This window comes from Genypterus blacodes, unplaced genomic scaffold (genome assembly GCF_046128005.1).
Source record: "Genypterus blacodes isolate CSIRO-AG114 ecotype Tasmania unplaced genomic scaffold, CSIRO-AGI_Gbla_v1 ptg000046l_1, whole genome shotgun sequence".
In the NCBI taxonomy this organism is placed as follows: Eukaryota; Metazoa; Chordata; class Actinopteri; order Ophidiiformes; family Ophidiidae; genus Genypterus; species Genypterus blacodes.
This window is the reverse complement of record NW_027466859.1, coordinates 248109-261725: the sequence shown is the minus strand read 5'-3', so window position 1 is coordinate 261725 and position 13617 is coordinate 248109. Positions and strand designations below refer to the sequence as shown.

Sequence of the window (13617 nt, the reverse complement as noted above, 5' to 3'; positions counted from 1 at the left end):
CTGTGTGTGGCTGTGTGTGTGTGTGTGTGTGTGTGTGTGTGTGTGGCTGTGTGTGTGTGTGTGTGTGTACATACCAGCACCATCAGCAGCATCGGTGCCTTGCGCTCTCCTGTGGGCAGGGTTGGCTGAATGCGGGTTGTACGGGTACAGCTGGTTTCCTCCTATGTCGTCGTGCTGGCTTATTTGGGTGAGGTCATGCATACTGAAGCTGCGAAGCTTCTCCGTGATGGCACCCTGCCCCTGTACGACACACACAGACAATCACAATCAATAAAGCCTCGCAGCCACACCGCAATTCTCTTAAGGATTCGACAGGATAAACATTCAGCAGCGTGAGGCTGTAGTGTCACCAAAAATGCGGTACTTTCCAGCCACCAGAGTCCAGCGTCTCCCACTGAGGTCTTTGTCTGTGTCTGTGTCTGTGTCTGTGTGTGTGTCTGTGTCTGTGTCTGTGTCTGTGTGTGTGTGTGTGTGTGTGTGTGTGTGTGTGTGTGTGTGTGACACTATGCCGACTCCAATCCCAGACACCGGTTGTGTTCGCCGGCACACCAATGGCTCAGACAACAACAACAACAACAACAACAACAGGCAACACTGTGCTTTGCCATTAACGTTACATAGAAGCCACAGGAGGACGGTAATGTGGTATATTCCTGGATGGATGGGATGTGTCGGGGGATAAATATGAACCACAAGGAGCAGAATGTGAGATTACTGAGACAAAGCCATCGACAACAATCATCCATTTTCAAATTAAATAAAGAAATAAAGAAATGTAAGATCACTGAAAGGGACAGACTTCACCATTTCTGACGAACGTGAAGGGAAACAAATGAAGGTACTGGTTCAATTGACTAATACTACATATGAGAAGTGTTAGCGTGAAATGAAAAAAATAACAAATACATAAAAAGAAGACAAAATGGTTTCTTTCCAAACTAAAGGGGGAGGATTTGGGCCAAGCAGGTGACTGTTTGAATGATGCAGAGGTCTGGTATGAAATGGCAGGATTTAGTTTTTGGTTCATGCAGCTCATTGACACTGACTGTATTTTACCTCCCAGAGCAGCCTGGTGAAGGACAGACGCCCTGAAGAAAGACGGATGTCCATACAGAGAGAAGGAGAGAGAGAAAGAGAGAGAGAGAGAGAGAGAGAGAGAGAAAGTCACAAAGAGTTAGTGACCGCACCTCTGCACTACACGGGTCGTCCATGCTTCTACACATTGCACTCTAAAGCCGGGAGAGAATCGTCATCTCCAACTGGATTATTTATATGACGTCATCGGTAGAGTGTCTCGCGGGGCCGGAGGTTCCCCACCCCTGGTCTAGACCCACAGCAACGACGCTGTGTTCTTGCCAGGTGGCGGCTGCGAGTGAAGAAGTGTGAGGCGACATTCGCACCGGTGTGGACGCTAAACTCCATTTAGGTGTGAGAACAGTTGCTGGCAGTTCGTATGACGACACCTGAAAACACACAACTCCCCCCTACTGCTTGTTCGTGGGCCGACAGTCAGGTTCAGACTGACACTGGCTCACCTGGAACCCGGTCTAAAGTGTAGGCTGATAACGACGCTCAGCTGGATGCAATCTGCTGTGATTAGAAAGCAAGTTTGTCTCGTGTGTTTGTGTGTTACGTAAACCTAAGCAGGGGATCAAAATAGACATTGCCAGAGGACAACGGCTTGCCACTGATGTTGGAGTGACAGCCAGCGTGTGACACAATTCATTTTACCTTCAACCGACTGTATATTCAGCCTAAACACAGGCTTTAGTGCAGGACTGCAGCTTGTTGTTTGTCATGTGAACTATCCTTCTTTGTAGACCAGGCTATGGAGCAAGTGTTCCCTCAGCTGGTAAAAAAAATGGACTCTCAAAGGCTTTGGAGTGGCAATGCGTCCTACAAATGAAGAATGTAAGTGAAGAAAGAAAGAAAGAAAGGAGGAAGATACAGGACAAACACAGAGTGAGAGATAGAGCACAGCAGACAAAGCATGGAATGGGAACGTTTGAAAGTCTTCGATCCACTTCCTCCTCCCTGTTCCCTACCTGCTGGCACCCTGGCCCCGCCTCCACTACGCCTCCCACCAGACGCCATGAGAGATGATTTGCACTTAAGCTTCAAGGGATCGTTTAGCTGCGGACGGTGTTCTAGTTGTAAACATGTTTGTGTGCCTTTCTAGTGACTTTGTCAAAATGTCATGATTGTTTGACCGTTCTCGTGTTTGGATGCCGAGCTGATCGTTTCACTTCTGTTTGCTTTTTGCGACACTCGGGGTTGATTCAGCATGTCAGTTAGGTCAGAGATGATAAGCTCGGTGCTACATGACTTTTCTGATCGAGGACAGAAAACAAAAAACTCTCACCGGAGCCAAATTGCTCCCATGCAGACCGGGATTTAAACCGCATTTCCAAAAGGATTCCAGACTTTGTATGGATGCGGGGTTGTGTTGGGTTGGGTTTCAGGTGCAATGTCCTCTCTTTGTTTTTTTTGTTTCTCTCTCATCCCCTTCTCTTTACCGCAGCCTATGATGCGATTTGTACTAGCCTACATTGCCGTATGACATCATCCTGTAAAAACTGTATTTACCCTATGAGATCATTGTAATTTCAATTCCACACGACGGCTCATATTCAGAATATTACCTTATGTAGGATTGACGGTTAATCTCTATTACTGCTCTCCTGTATTCATGCTTGATAATGACGCACGTTAACGGGGAGTGTTCCTATGAGAACAGCCGGATAAACTCACCTTGACGGCTGCGGTGACGGCGGCGGTGGCGGCGATGCTCAGCCCCTGCTTGCCGAAGTTCACCATGGTCTCGTAGCTCCTTTCCTTGGCCTGCACGATGTAGTCGTCTATTTCCTGTAAGGCGAGCCAGAGGTATGGTATTCTAAAGCGCTTCTCCGAGGCAGACAGTTTAATCAAGTAAATAGCATCTTTCCAATGATATCCTCGGGCATATACACATATATACATCAAAGCGGCAAGATAGATGGTGTTACCCTCTCTCTGGAGGACAGCAGAGGGTGCAGACACTTCCTGTAAATGAGACTTGCTCCTCTGGTGTAGGGAGACAGCAGCCAGATAACAAAGGCGATCTTCAGCTCATAGTACAAAGGGAACCTGAGGGACAGACGTGCAAGACAGTTGGCATCGGATCATTCACGAGATAACAGTGATGAGATCATTGGCGTGTTCATATTTTGAGAAGAATGGACTCCTATCTGTATTTGTGACATTTCTCACCAGGCCACTGTCAGGTCGGTGACGGTCTCCACTACGGTGTAAAGGGCGAACACGATCCAGTACATCATCCATCGCACCTAGAACACAACATCAAACGTGTTTTCCCTCTTTCAAATACTTTTATTCAACATACGCCGAGCCGAACGGCAACGACCCCAGTGACCTCCAATGAATGACTGAAGCTCTCCCCTCCCTGCTGTGCTGTCCTTGTGAAATACGGCCGTGTTCCGCCACTCGGCTGGCCTCCCTCTGGAATCCTTTCCTGTAATACTTCAGCTGAGAGTATGAAGTGACCTGAACAGCGTGCTCAGGCTCAGCGTCAGTGCCCACACATCCCAGCTTAAATAGAGGCTGAACTCGCCGAGGCTTCTGATTCATAAAGCAAACTAACTGATGTGACGTGTGCATCCATTATTTTGTAGGAGTGCGGATCATGCATAAATAGAGTCGCTGTGTAGGAGTGTAAAGGTTTTCTTCAGAATAAATAACTTTATACTACACACGCACGCGCGCACGCGCGCACACGCACACGCACACGCACGCACACACACACACACACACACACACACACACACACACTTCCATGTAAGACTCATATCCTGTCTCTCTCTCTCTCTCTTCACGTCATTTGTCACGGCCATTCACAGTTTTCTTATTAATTCCATCCATATATGGTCTGCAGGCGTTTGAACCTTAACCACGCTACCTTCATTCCTTCCTGTTTTCTGAGCTGCGCCCCTCCCCCCACCGTGCTGCGAGTGCTTTCAGGCTCTCCCGGCTGCATTTCCATATCAAAGCCAGTGGCTGATGTTGGAAGGCAGGCAGACAGTCACATGGCAGGCTGAGGTATTAGCTAGACCTGGCCTCTGCCACATGACTGAACACACACTGACACCAACTAATGAAATGTCAGTGTGTGTGTGTGTGTGTGTGTGTGTGTGTGTGTGTGTGTGTGTGTGTGTGTGTGTGTGTGTGTGTGTCGGTGTGCGTGTGTGTCGGTGTACTTGTGTGAGAGTCTATAGATTGCGTTTCTGACAGAGGGAGAGCTAGAGAGAGGACCTGTCCCTTGGCTGCCTGCACCACTTCTGCCGGCCTGGTTAATTGGTAACCTTAACGTGAACTCCTTTCGTCCCACAGCCGCCGAGAGTGAGAGAGATGTAGGCTAAGGAGAATGATCCATGTTAAAGAGAGGATGAAACAAAAGAGCGTTGACAAAGGAAGGCCATCAATTTCACGCGTGTCAGTGTAGCTCTCCCTCTTCTTCAGTCCCCTCTTCTTCATCTCCATTTCACTCTCTATTCAGCCAAGTTGCTCTTTCCCACTCTTGCTCATTTCATCAGTGTGAAAGACATTAAGATGTGACCTCAATGATATATACAGCAGCAATTTTGCCTTCCTGAGGCAATAGCAGACATTTACTAGCCATGTCTGTGAATAACTGCCTACCATTAAGAAGGAAGGAGGAAAAACACCTGACATCAGCTCTTAACAGCCTCTCCGCCCTCGGCTGCAGCTCAACTTTAAAACCATGGAGCTGCTACTGCCTGGCACAATGGCTGCAGAAGTCACAGCAGCAATACAGCCTGATTCAATGGACTAACTGGACTAAGAGCTTTAAGATGGACACAAGGAGTTCAACATCTATTTCAAACATACAGGAAAAAATATGCCTGGGGATGAGAACTGAATCTGCATCGACTACTTACATATTCCTTCACGTTTTTGGTCTTGACAGCTTTGTAGGAGTAATATGCAGGATAAAGAGTCCCAAAAAGGAGCCTGGAGGAACAGAAAAACAACAATTCAGTATTTTTAACACACACACACACACACGTTACATAGCTATTCTGACCTATTTAATTCTCTCAGTTTGGTGCAAGACCCTTTGGATACTAAAGCAGTCTGGTGAACACTGATGATGATAAAGATGACCTGTTGACAAGTACTTATAGTAGGTTAGATCAAATATGAGGTGTGTGCATTATGTTAGCTGTGTGTGTGTGTGTGTGTGTGTGTGTGTGTGTGTGTGTGTGTGTGTGTGTGTGTGTGTGTGTGTGTGTGTGTGTGTGTGTGTGGAAGCGATGTGTGTGTAGGCGCGAATTTCGTCAGTAGTTGTGAGAGGAGTTCATTCCAAAATATTTTAATAAGGAATGAGTTGAAGGCAGATCTGGGCTTTGACTGTGATCACAGACAAGAACAAACAGCATGCGATGTATAAGTCTTCTAAACCGATCCAGTGTTTGAAAACTAATGCAAATACCAAGAGAGGTAGGAGGGAGACGGAACAGAATGTGCAAACACAAGGTCAGTGTCTGGGAGAAGAGTGCTGTTAGTTTACAGATGAGAGACGTTGCACATTAGATTTAGTACCATATATGTCAGTGAAATGGTTTCCTGATCTATATAGACATAGTAACCAAAACACCATTTGTTTCAGAATGATTCATCACATGCTGTTTGTTCTCCTTGATCACGCATTCTTTAAATCAACAGCGCTCAGACTCAACTGCGCCAGCCAAGATCTGCCTCAGAATATTTTCTAGACATTGCTCAGAGACTCTGAAACGCTGCCTTAAAAAAAAAAAAAAAGTGTTCAAGCTGAGCCAACAACGCTGGTGTAAGTAAGCTGGCAAAGTATTGCTCCAAACTCAGAGGAAGTGGTGAAAGAACCACAACAAAAAGTAGAGCCCTGCCTGCTGGCCCCTCGTCAGTGACACAACCAGTCACATGACGTTGATAATTACAACCAGAGGGAGGGGGGGCGGGGGGAGAGAGAGAGCGAGAGAGAGAGAGAGAGAGATCTAGATCACTTTATTGCTGGACACACCCTCTCTCCAACATTCCTCTCCTCCTCCGCCTTTTCCTTCTTGCTCCTTCCCTTCCCCCCATCCTTCTTTCCCCTGTACAATTACATGCAAACTATACCCAACATTTAAATACTCAAATAAGGGTAAAGTAGTAGTAGGATGACTACAAGAAAGCAATGAACACGACTCTGCTTAGCATCTGCTTAATATGTACAGATGGACCAGATTTCCCATCCCAATAGGCCAACAGAGGGAAGCCCCGACCCGGGTGCCTGGCCAACATGCGGCACAACGTTAATGAGCAATAACGTCAAGACTGCGTTATTGCTCTGAGATCGTTTCACAGCACAGCATGTCAGGGTGTCAGAACCCAACAACACGGCTCCCGCAGACCGCTTTAACCTCTCGCACCTCACCCCTACAACCCCCATACGCACCCCCCGTAATCTCAAGGCAGCATGTGTTTTCCTGATTGTCTAATTGGATGGATCCTGTACTCATCTACCACCACAACAGTCTCACAGTCTCCCAAAGCAGTAATACTACAATAATGAATGCATGTAGGTAAGGGTGAGCAGAGGAGATGCATAATCTACTCTCTATTTATGGAGAAACATGGAATTATTTCATTCAAATTAAGTAATGAATGTAGCATTGGAGATTTCACATACCCTCTCCACTCAGGTGTACACAGTCTTAAGCCCCTTGCGCACATAGATCATGACATAATGCCGGATTAACCTTTCAGGCACCACTGGTGATTTTCAGTATTCACACATGCAACTACGTGCTGGGATGATGCTGCTTTACGCCTCTTGCACTTAATCAAACAACCTAAAGCCATGCCGGGTTAAACGGGGTAACAGACCATCCAGCTGGTGGTGGTAATGCAAACGTATGGATGCCAACTGCCCGGCAACAGAAGAAGAAAAAAGGAGAAAAGCTGTTTTTGCCTGGTGTTGTATTTCTTACAACGCATTTAACCGTCAACGCCAGACAAATGACATTTAAAGAGCACTGGAGCTCGTACACAACAAGCATCTTGTACAGTTCCAGACACGTCCTCAGTGTGGACCAAGAGGAACTCCCTTTTTCCTCCCTATTTTCGCATTGGTCCAATTTGCAGCCATTCTTGAAATAAAAACAAAACACTCCTTCAATTTTTTCTGCAAAAGCAACTCAAATACGTCCACAGCAGACTCCTGTGATTGGTTCACTTGCTCCACATGAAAGCGCAAACATGACCCCCAGCTGGAACCATCCCAGCATTATGCTGGCATATACTGCATGTGTGAAAGGGCCGTTACATACTCCCTCTAACCAGAATCTCCTCAGCAGCAAGCAACCACACCGACCAGAGGTTTATTTTCCTGCTGTTGCTACAGAAACGGTAAAGCAGCCAAAGCTCGCTCTGTCTCGCTCACTGAGCTTTCCTTTAATTAAAGCCCAACACTGCTGAACTATCTGAACAAAAGATCCACATTTGTATATAAAAGTCCTTTCTTTCCCAGTATGTAGGTATACGTGTGTGTGCAGTTTTCCTTACCAATACACAGATTAGGAGCAGCACCTTTTGTACAGCGTCCAAGCTAGCGCACAGGAAAAAACACACTTTTCACAGCAATTCTTTTTTTCTTTTAATACGATATCATAACAGAGACACACCCGTTGATTTGCGGTGCAACCCTATACCCGCAGCTTTAAAAGTTCTTGATGGAATCTCTCTGTGAGGCCAGGGAACTGATACAGATAGTCCTCTGTATTGCTCACCATCAGTTGCACAGCAATTTGGATGTACAACAGCACAAAGACAGGTTCTTGTCTCCAAGTTCATAATGTGATGGCCTAGTGTTTGGCTAGTACAGCTTAGTCGTGCTAATGAAGTCCCAGAGTTGTTGCAGTGATAATATAAAATATAAATAAAATTATATTCACTACCAGTCAAAAGTTTGGACACACCTTCTCATTCTCTTCTCTTCTCAGTCCAAACTTTTGACTGGTAGTGTATATAAAATTAGCAGGTATTTGTTTGTAAATTGCTTCATATTAGCTTTGCCTAAAACAGTCAAGTCTCACTCACACAACCTTGGCCCATGGTGACCGTGACACAAACACAGTAAAAGACAAAAGCGTCACTAACATTAACATGTCAGCTCAGTGTGTGATGTAATCTACGTTGTGAAAACCCAAGGAAATAACAGAACTCGGACTCCACAACCCCTTTCCCTTGTAACAAACCATACCAAAGAGGGTACTTGATGCTCTGTGACGACGAGGCAAGCAGCTAGTGCCCGTGCTTTGCTAGGAGACAAGCCAAGACAATTGGAGGAGTTTGAATATTTACAACACAGCTCAGGGACGTTACCAGGACATCAGAAGAAAGCCCTTGCATACAGAAAAATGTCCAATACAGTGGACTTAGCAAGTGTTTAAAATGTAGTGCAGTATGATTGTTTGTACTATTCTCAATAAATACGAGTAACTCAAACATGTTCTCGTAGTAAACTCAATAGCTGTACATTATTTCCATAACTGGAAAATCCCCAGCTCCGATTTCAACAAGGAAAGGTCCCAAGATAAGGCCCTTATCTGTTGGATGAGGAAGTTAGGCTACAGTGACAAACAAAGCCCTCAGTTACCGTTTGGATGAAGGTGCCGTGAGGGACGTAAGAAAGAGAGAGCGATGCCACTGGCTCACAGATGGTGCAGAGGCGGTTACCTGTAATGCTGAGCCGGTTACGTTGCCCAATCGGATCTTGCCTATCGGTTTGAAGGTTGGTTTCCAATACCAAAGTTCTTTACAGTTTGTCCCCCCCCCCCAATTTGTCGGCAACAGAACATGTTTTGTTGAACTGGGTGCTCTCTAGAAATTCCCACGCCTACTGAACACACATTAGGTGTTAACGCCGCTATGGAATGATGAAGACTGTAATTAGATAAGCCTGGCTGATGTAAGTCATATGACATTCTCATTCCCGAAGTTCAAAACCAAGTGACATAAGCTCAAATAATAAAGATTTTTGATTGTTTATCTCCTCTCCTTCCCCCTCTCCTCCTTTGTCAAGTCAATCTCCTCCCTCCATCTGGTTGTTGGTGGTCGGTTGTGTCAGGAAACCAGGGAAATTGACCTTGAGCCCAGAGTCAAGGCCCATGGAAAGGAAAACAGGCTATTTTCTCCACTGCATGCAAAGGGGTGTTGAAATGGAAAGGGGAATGAGAAGATAGACCGGGAAATGGAGATGGTGGTAATAATTTAAAGAAGGGTCCCTGCTTTTTACATGTATGCAACGTCACATTTCTCAGTGGTGATTACATTCAGCACAGCAGCAGCCAACATGAGTCAAACTGTGAATCACCCTTTTCACATGTGCACTGTTCCAGGCACAGACACAAACAAGTCTCCATGACAGTGGGACTGAGTTCTGTACACAATAGAAAATGGGGATAGGAGTGAGTGTCAAAAACAAAGAGAAGCCACTCCTTTATTATCACAGGGACAAACCCTAATCATCACCTTCGTTAGAACAACAAGACGTTCTCTAATATTAATGTGACAACTGTGCTCACTGTATGAAATTCCTGACAGGCTCAGTTGCTTGCACTCTTGCCTCGCAGCAAGAAGGTCCTTGGTTCAATTCCCGTGTGGAGAGACTCTGCCTCTTGCCCAATGATCACTGGGATAAGTGGCTATGCACTTATTGTTCTTTGCACTTTGTGTCTTATTTGCACACACACGGACATAACACACACCTAGTATTGATCTAACCTATTGTAAATCCCTGTCTAAAGAGGGAGCCATCATTGTTATACAACTATATTATTATCATCATTATGGTAACTGTTCATTGTCATTGTAGGCATTAATGTTATAATCGTTCTCTTTGTATCCAGACGTAAACAGAGCTTTCCAAAAATAGCTGGATTCTCCCGCAGTGGGGCTGGACCTTGTGATCTCAAGCTTGGCCTCACGAGACTACGCAGATTATTTTAGAGATCACTCCCATAACAGCAATGAGTTGAGGACAGCTGATAAGTAGCCAAATGCTGGCTCTACAAACCCTTAATCGGCTGGATAAAAAAAAATTGTGATGTTATCAGGGCTACTCATCACAAATAATATAATAATAAACCGAGCAGTACTGATTCCGCTCCTCTCAGTTTAAACTTCCGCGTTCTGTTTGTTTTTCTCAAGAGGAGTGCTCAAACTCACTGAACTTATATCTACAACATACAAACATTCAATCTTATATCCACCACCTTCCAATCAATGCTGGAATGCTGCAATAGCATTTAGTCCTGGAGACTGATAATAGGTATCGGGGCAACACCACTTGCATTGCTGCTGTGTGGGTCAAACAAACACAGAAACGCTCGGCCATATTTGGAATACACACCGCGTTGTTTATCTTCTGCGGACCTGGGAATTCTGAACAGCCAAGAAAACAAAGCATTATGTGTGTGATGTAAAGGTTTTGTGTGGACACTTAACTCCATTTCCTGGTGTGCTGCTATTAAGACAAACAATAAAGTGGAATAAGCTGTTTGAATTGATGGAATTAACAGGAGCCTGCCCTTAACTGAACTGTTCTTATACTTGTATGGCCAAACGTGACAAATTACACATTTTGACCTTTGAACAAGAGCAATCAAGATCTGCTGGAATGATTACACCAACGTTACTGTATGCTGAAGCTACAGAATCACATTTTTGGCCCCGGTGTATAACAATAGCCCACAAAAGGGTCAAACGCAGGTTTAAGAGTGTCTAAGTGGTATAAAAAGACAAAGCAGAGACTGTTCCACGTCTTCCTCCACTCCCTCCTGTCCCCACACACACACACACACACACACACACACACACACACACACACACACACACACACACACACACACACACACCTCATCACATTCCTACCCTGCCTGGATGAGCTTATATAACCAGTGTGTCCAGTTGTGTGGGGAAATTCACACTATTTCTGTGTTTGATTTATGTCCCATTAAATTGCAATGTTTCAATTACTACCTTTAACGGAAAACGCCCAGAAACAAAACCCATAATTAAAACCAAATTAGAGCAAACCTCCTCAACTTTCCCACAAACAACGCTGCGTCCGGGTCGCTCTGGCTATTAATATATTCAAGATGTCAGCTGTACCTGGCACTCCTTGACGGTGAACAAGCCTCAACACGCCTGAAAAGCTGCAATTGGAGCTCTTTCTCAAGAATGGACGCATTTTTGTTGAGCCGCCGCCAGCAAGCAAGGCCACGATTCAGAAACAAAGTAGCTAGCTTTGACGTTAGCATTAGACTCCCATGATAAACTCACTAAGTTCCTATCCAAATGTTTTACGTCAAAGACAACAAGCGTAACAAAGTGTCGTAAATGTAACAAACTGCTAAACCCGCTATCTGATAAGATTTTCACTTTAACCTGTCAGATACAAAGGATTTAAAGGTCATAACAACCTAAGAGCAGTAACATGCTAACAAAGTTCCAATGGCGTCAGTTTTCTTTAAAGATAGTCTAGACCGCTAAACAGGCCATTTAAGTTTCCTTTGTATCACTCGTGTCAAGTAGTACTCACACAACGGATCTCGAAATTATCCAGGACACCATGGTTGCCTTATAGTGTTGAGCGGGGTTGTGGCGGAGGAGAGACGGAGAGAAACCCCGGGTGATAACGTCAAACCCTCGGCTACGAACTTCTTCGGTCCAACTTCGTGAGCGTTTCCAGGAGGCGCGAGCTACAGCGCTGAACCTCAGCCGACCAACATGACGCAAATACGCCCGATACCAAACTTATACTTATGTCGCCATAGCTAAACATAGAAGTAAGCCCGTTTAGTTTGGGCTGTGTTATAAAGGACGGCGAATGGTCCTGGGTTTCTTCCTTCCTTCTCTCTTCCTCAGTTCCTGCCTCCTGGCAACACCAGCACACTGTTCAGACACCCCTTTACGTCACCGGACCTCATCGAGCCTACGATTGGCTGCTTCTGTCTGTTTACACCAAAGGAAGCCTTGTCATTGGCTAACCGCATTTGTCCACGTGACCTATGTGCCAGCGAAGCGGTGGAATTTCGAATTCAGCGATCTGCGCTCTGATTGGTAGTTAAAGTGCTCCTTCAAATAATTGTTTCAAGAGAGAGAACACGAGCAGGATTTTGGGGGGCAAAACTGATAATTGAATGTTTGTAGGGAATAGATTATACTTACAGCCCACGCAAATGAACACGAACAAAATAAATCCCCAAATAAAAGCCCCTACAACTCTCTTTTATTATAGAAATATGATGGCCAACGTGCCCTCATGCTATGTAAATGAAGTGGGAACAATCAAAAAGGCGTTGATGGTAGAATCCTGATTTAGACTCTGTACACACTCCGGTCCAACAAGTGGCAGCAACACACCTTGGGGTCTGTCAGCTGCCTCAATACAAGAAATTGAAGGAAGCAATCAAATTGCCAAATGAATTCCTCAGGGGAAACAATACACTACTTGAAATAAATATGTCAAATTTCAGATTAGAGAGTTTGTTTTATTCAGATCTACCAGCATGTAAGAGCTGGTACAAATTACACACAAATTAAAAATTGTCGTGTGTTGCTATATAAGAGAATATGACACAAATATACAATTGGAAATGAGTGTCAAATCAAAGGCTGCATTAAACCCTGAAATAAAATATGATCTAGATATAATATATAGATAAGGTTAATCATGAGGTATTGCGAGGTCTAAATGCTTGCAGAACACACTGTGACAACAATGTAATCTGACCTGTCAGACCACATGCGGATGTGGTTTTACTTGCTTTGTGATTGGATCTCAGTCAAAACTATCCATGTGTAAATGCAAGCTGTAAAGGTGGTTCACATTCATGAGATTCAACCACAAGTTGCAAATGTCATCTCACCTCATAGCTGCACACTAAAGTAATTCTGAATCAGAAGTTGTGATTGGCTGTAATGACAGCCAATGACAATGATTTGGTCATTTTATAAATGGATTAAGATTGTCCATGGAACCACCTGACAACCAATCAGTTCAGATCCTGTAACAGTGCAGTGGAATCCATATAATGTGAACGAATGTTCATTATCAGGAAAATGACTCTATTTTAGAAGTCATTATCCAGGGGGACAATACAGTAGTTTACCACTATCAGGAACAATGTTTTGCTTTGGAACAGCACCAATTTGCACGGATTAGTGCATTTTCATTCATTGAGGGAGCAGTTTTTGTCAAAACAGTTCAACACAAGGAAGGCAGCTGGCAGGATTTTGGATGGATTTTGGTTGACCCACTACACCTGCAGAACAGAATGTATGTAAACCATTCAAGTATACAGTTCATAAATAGAATAGAATAGAATAGCTTTTATTGTCATTGTACATGAGAATACAACACAATACAGGACAGTAATAAATAAACAACAATAAATAAACAACACACAGTTCCATTCGTACATTAAAACATAAGTAGTCCCATTGCGCAAGATGTCCCATTATTGCAGTTGACTTTTGAGGTAGTAACTTGTCTAATGTTTGACTTTGTTTAAT

The 13617-nt window shown here is 44.5% G+C and overlaps 1 protein-coding gene across 2 annotated transcripts in view; it reads right to left on the bottom strand.

Annotated features, from left to right (window-relative positions):
- reep3b (receptor accessory protein 3b) overlaps window positions 1-11994 on the bottom strand; it is a 55771-nt gene extending 43777 nt beyond the window's left edge. For both annotated transcript variants that reach the window (XR_012963611.1, XM_076149608.1), the window contains exons 1-6: window positions 11642-11994; window positions 4956-5028; window positions 3250-3326; window positions 3006-3126; window positions 2752-2865; window positions 75-240 (exon numbers count right to left, since the gene is read on the bottom strand). Coding sequence is in view for 1 of the 2 variants with exons in the window: in XM_076149608.1 (XP_076005723.1) it covers window positions 75-240; window positions 2752-2865; window positions 3006-3126; window positions 3250-3326; window positions 4956-5028; window positions 11642-11673 (583 nt within the window). In the remaining variant the exon portion in view is untranslated. The remainder of the gene's footprint in view (window positions 1-74; window positions 241-2751; window positions 2866-3005; window positions 3127-3249; window positions 3327-4955; window positions 5029-11641) is intronic.
- Window positions 11995-13617: the final 1623 nt, after the last annotated feature.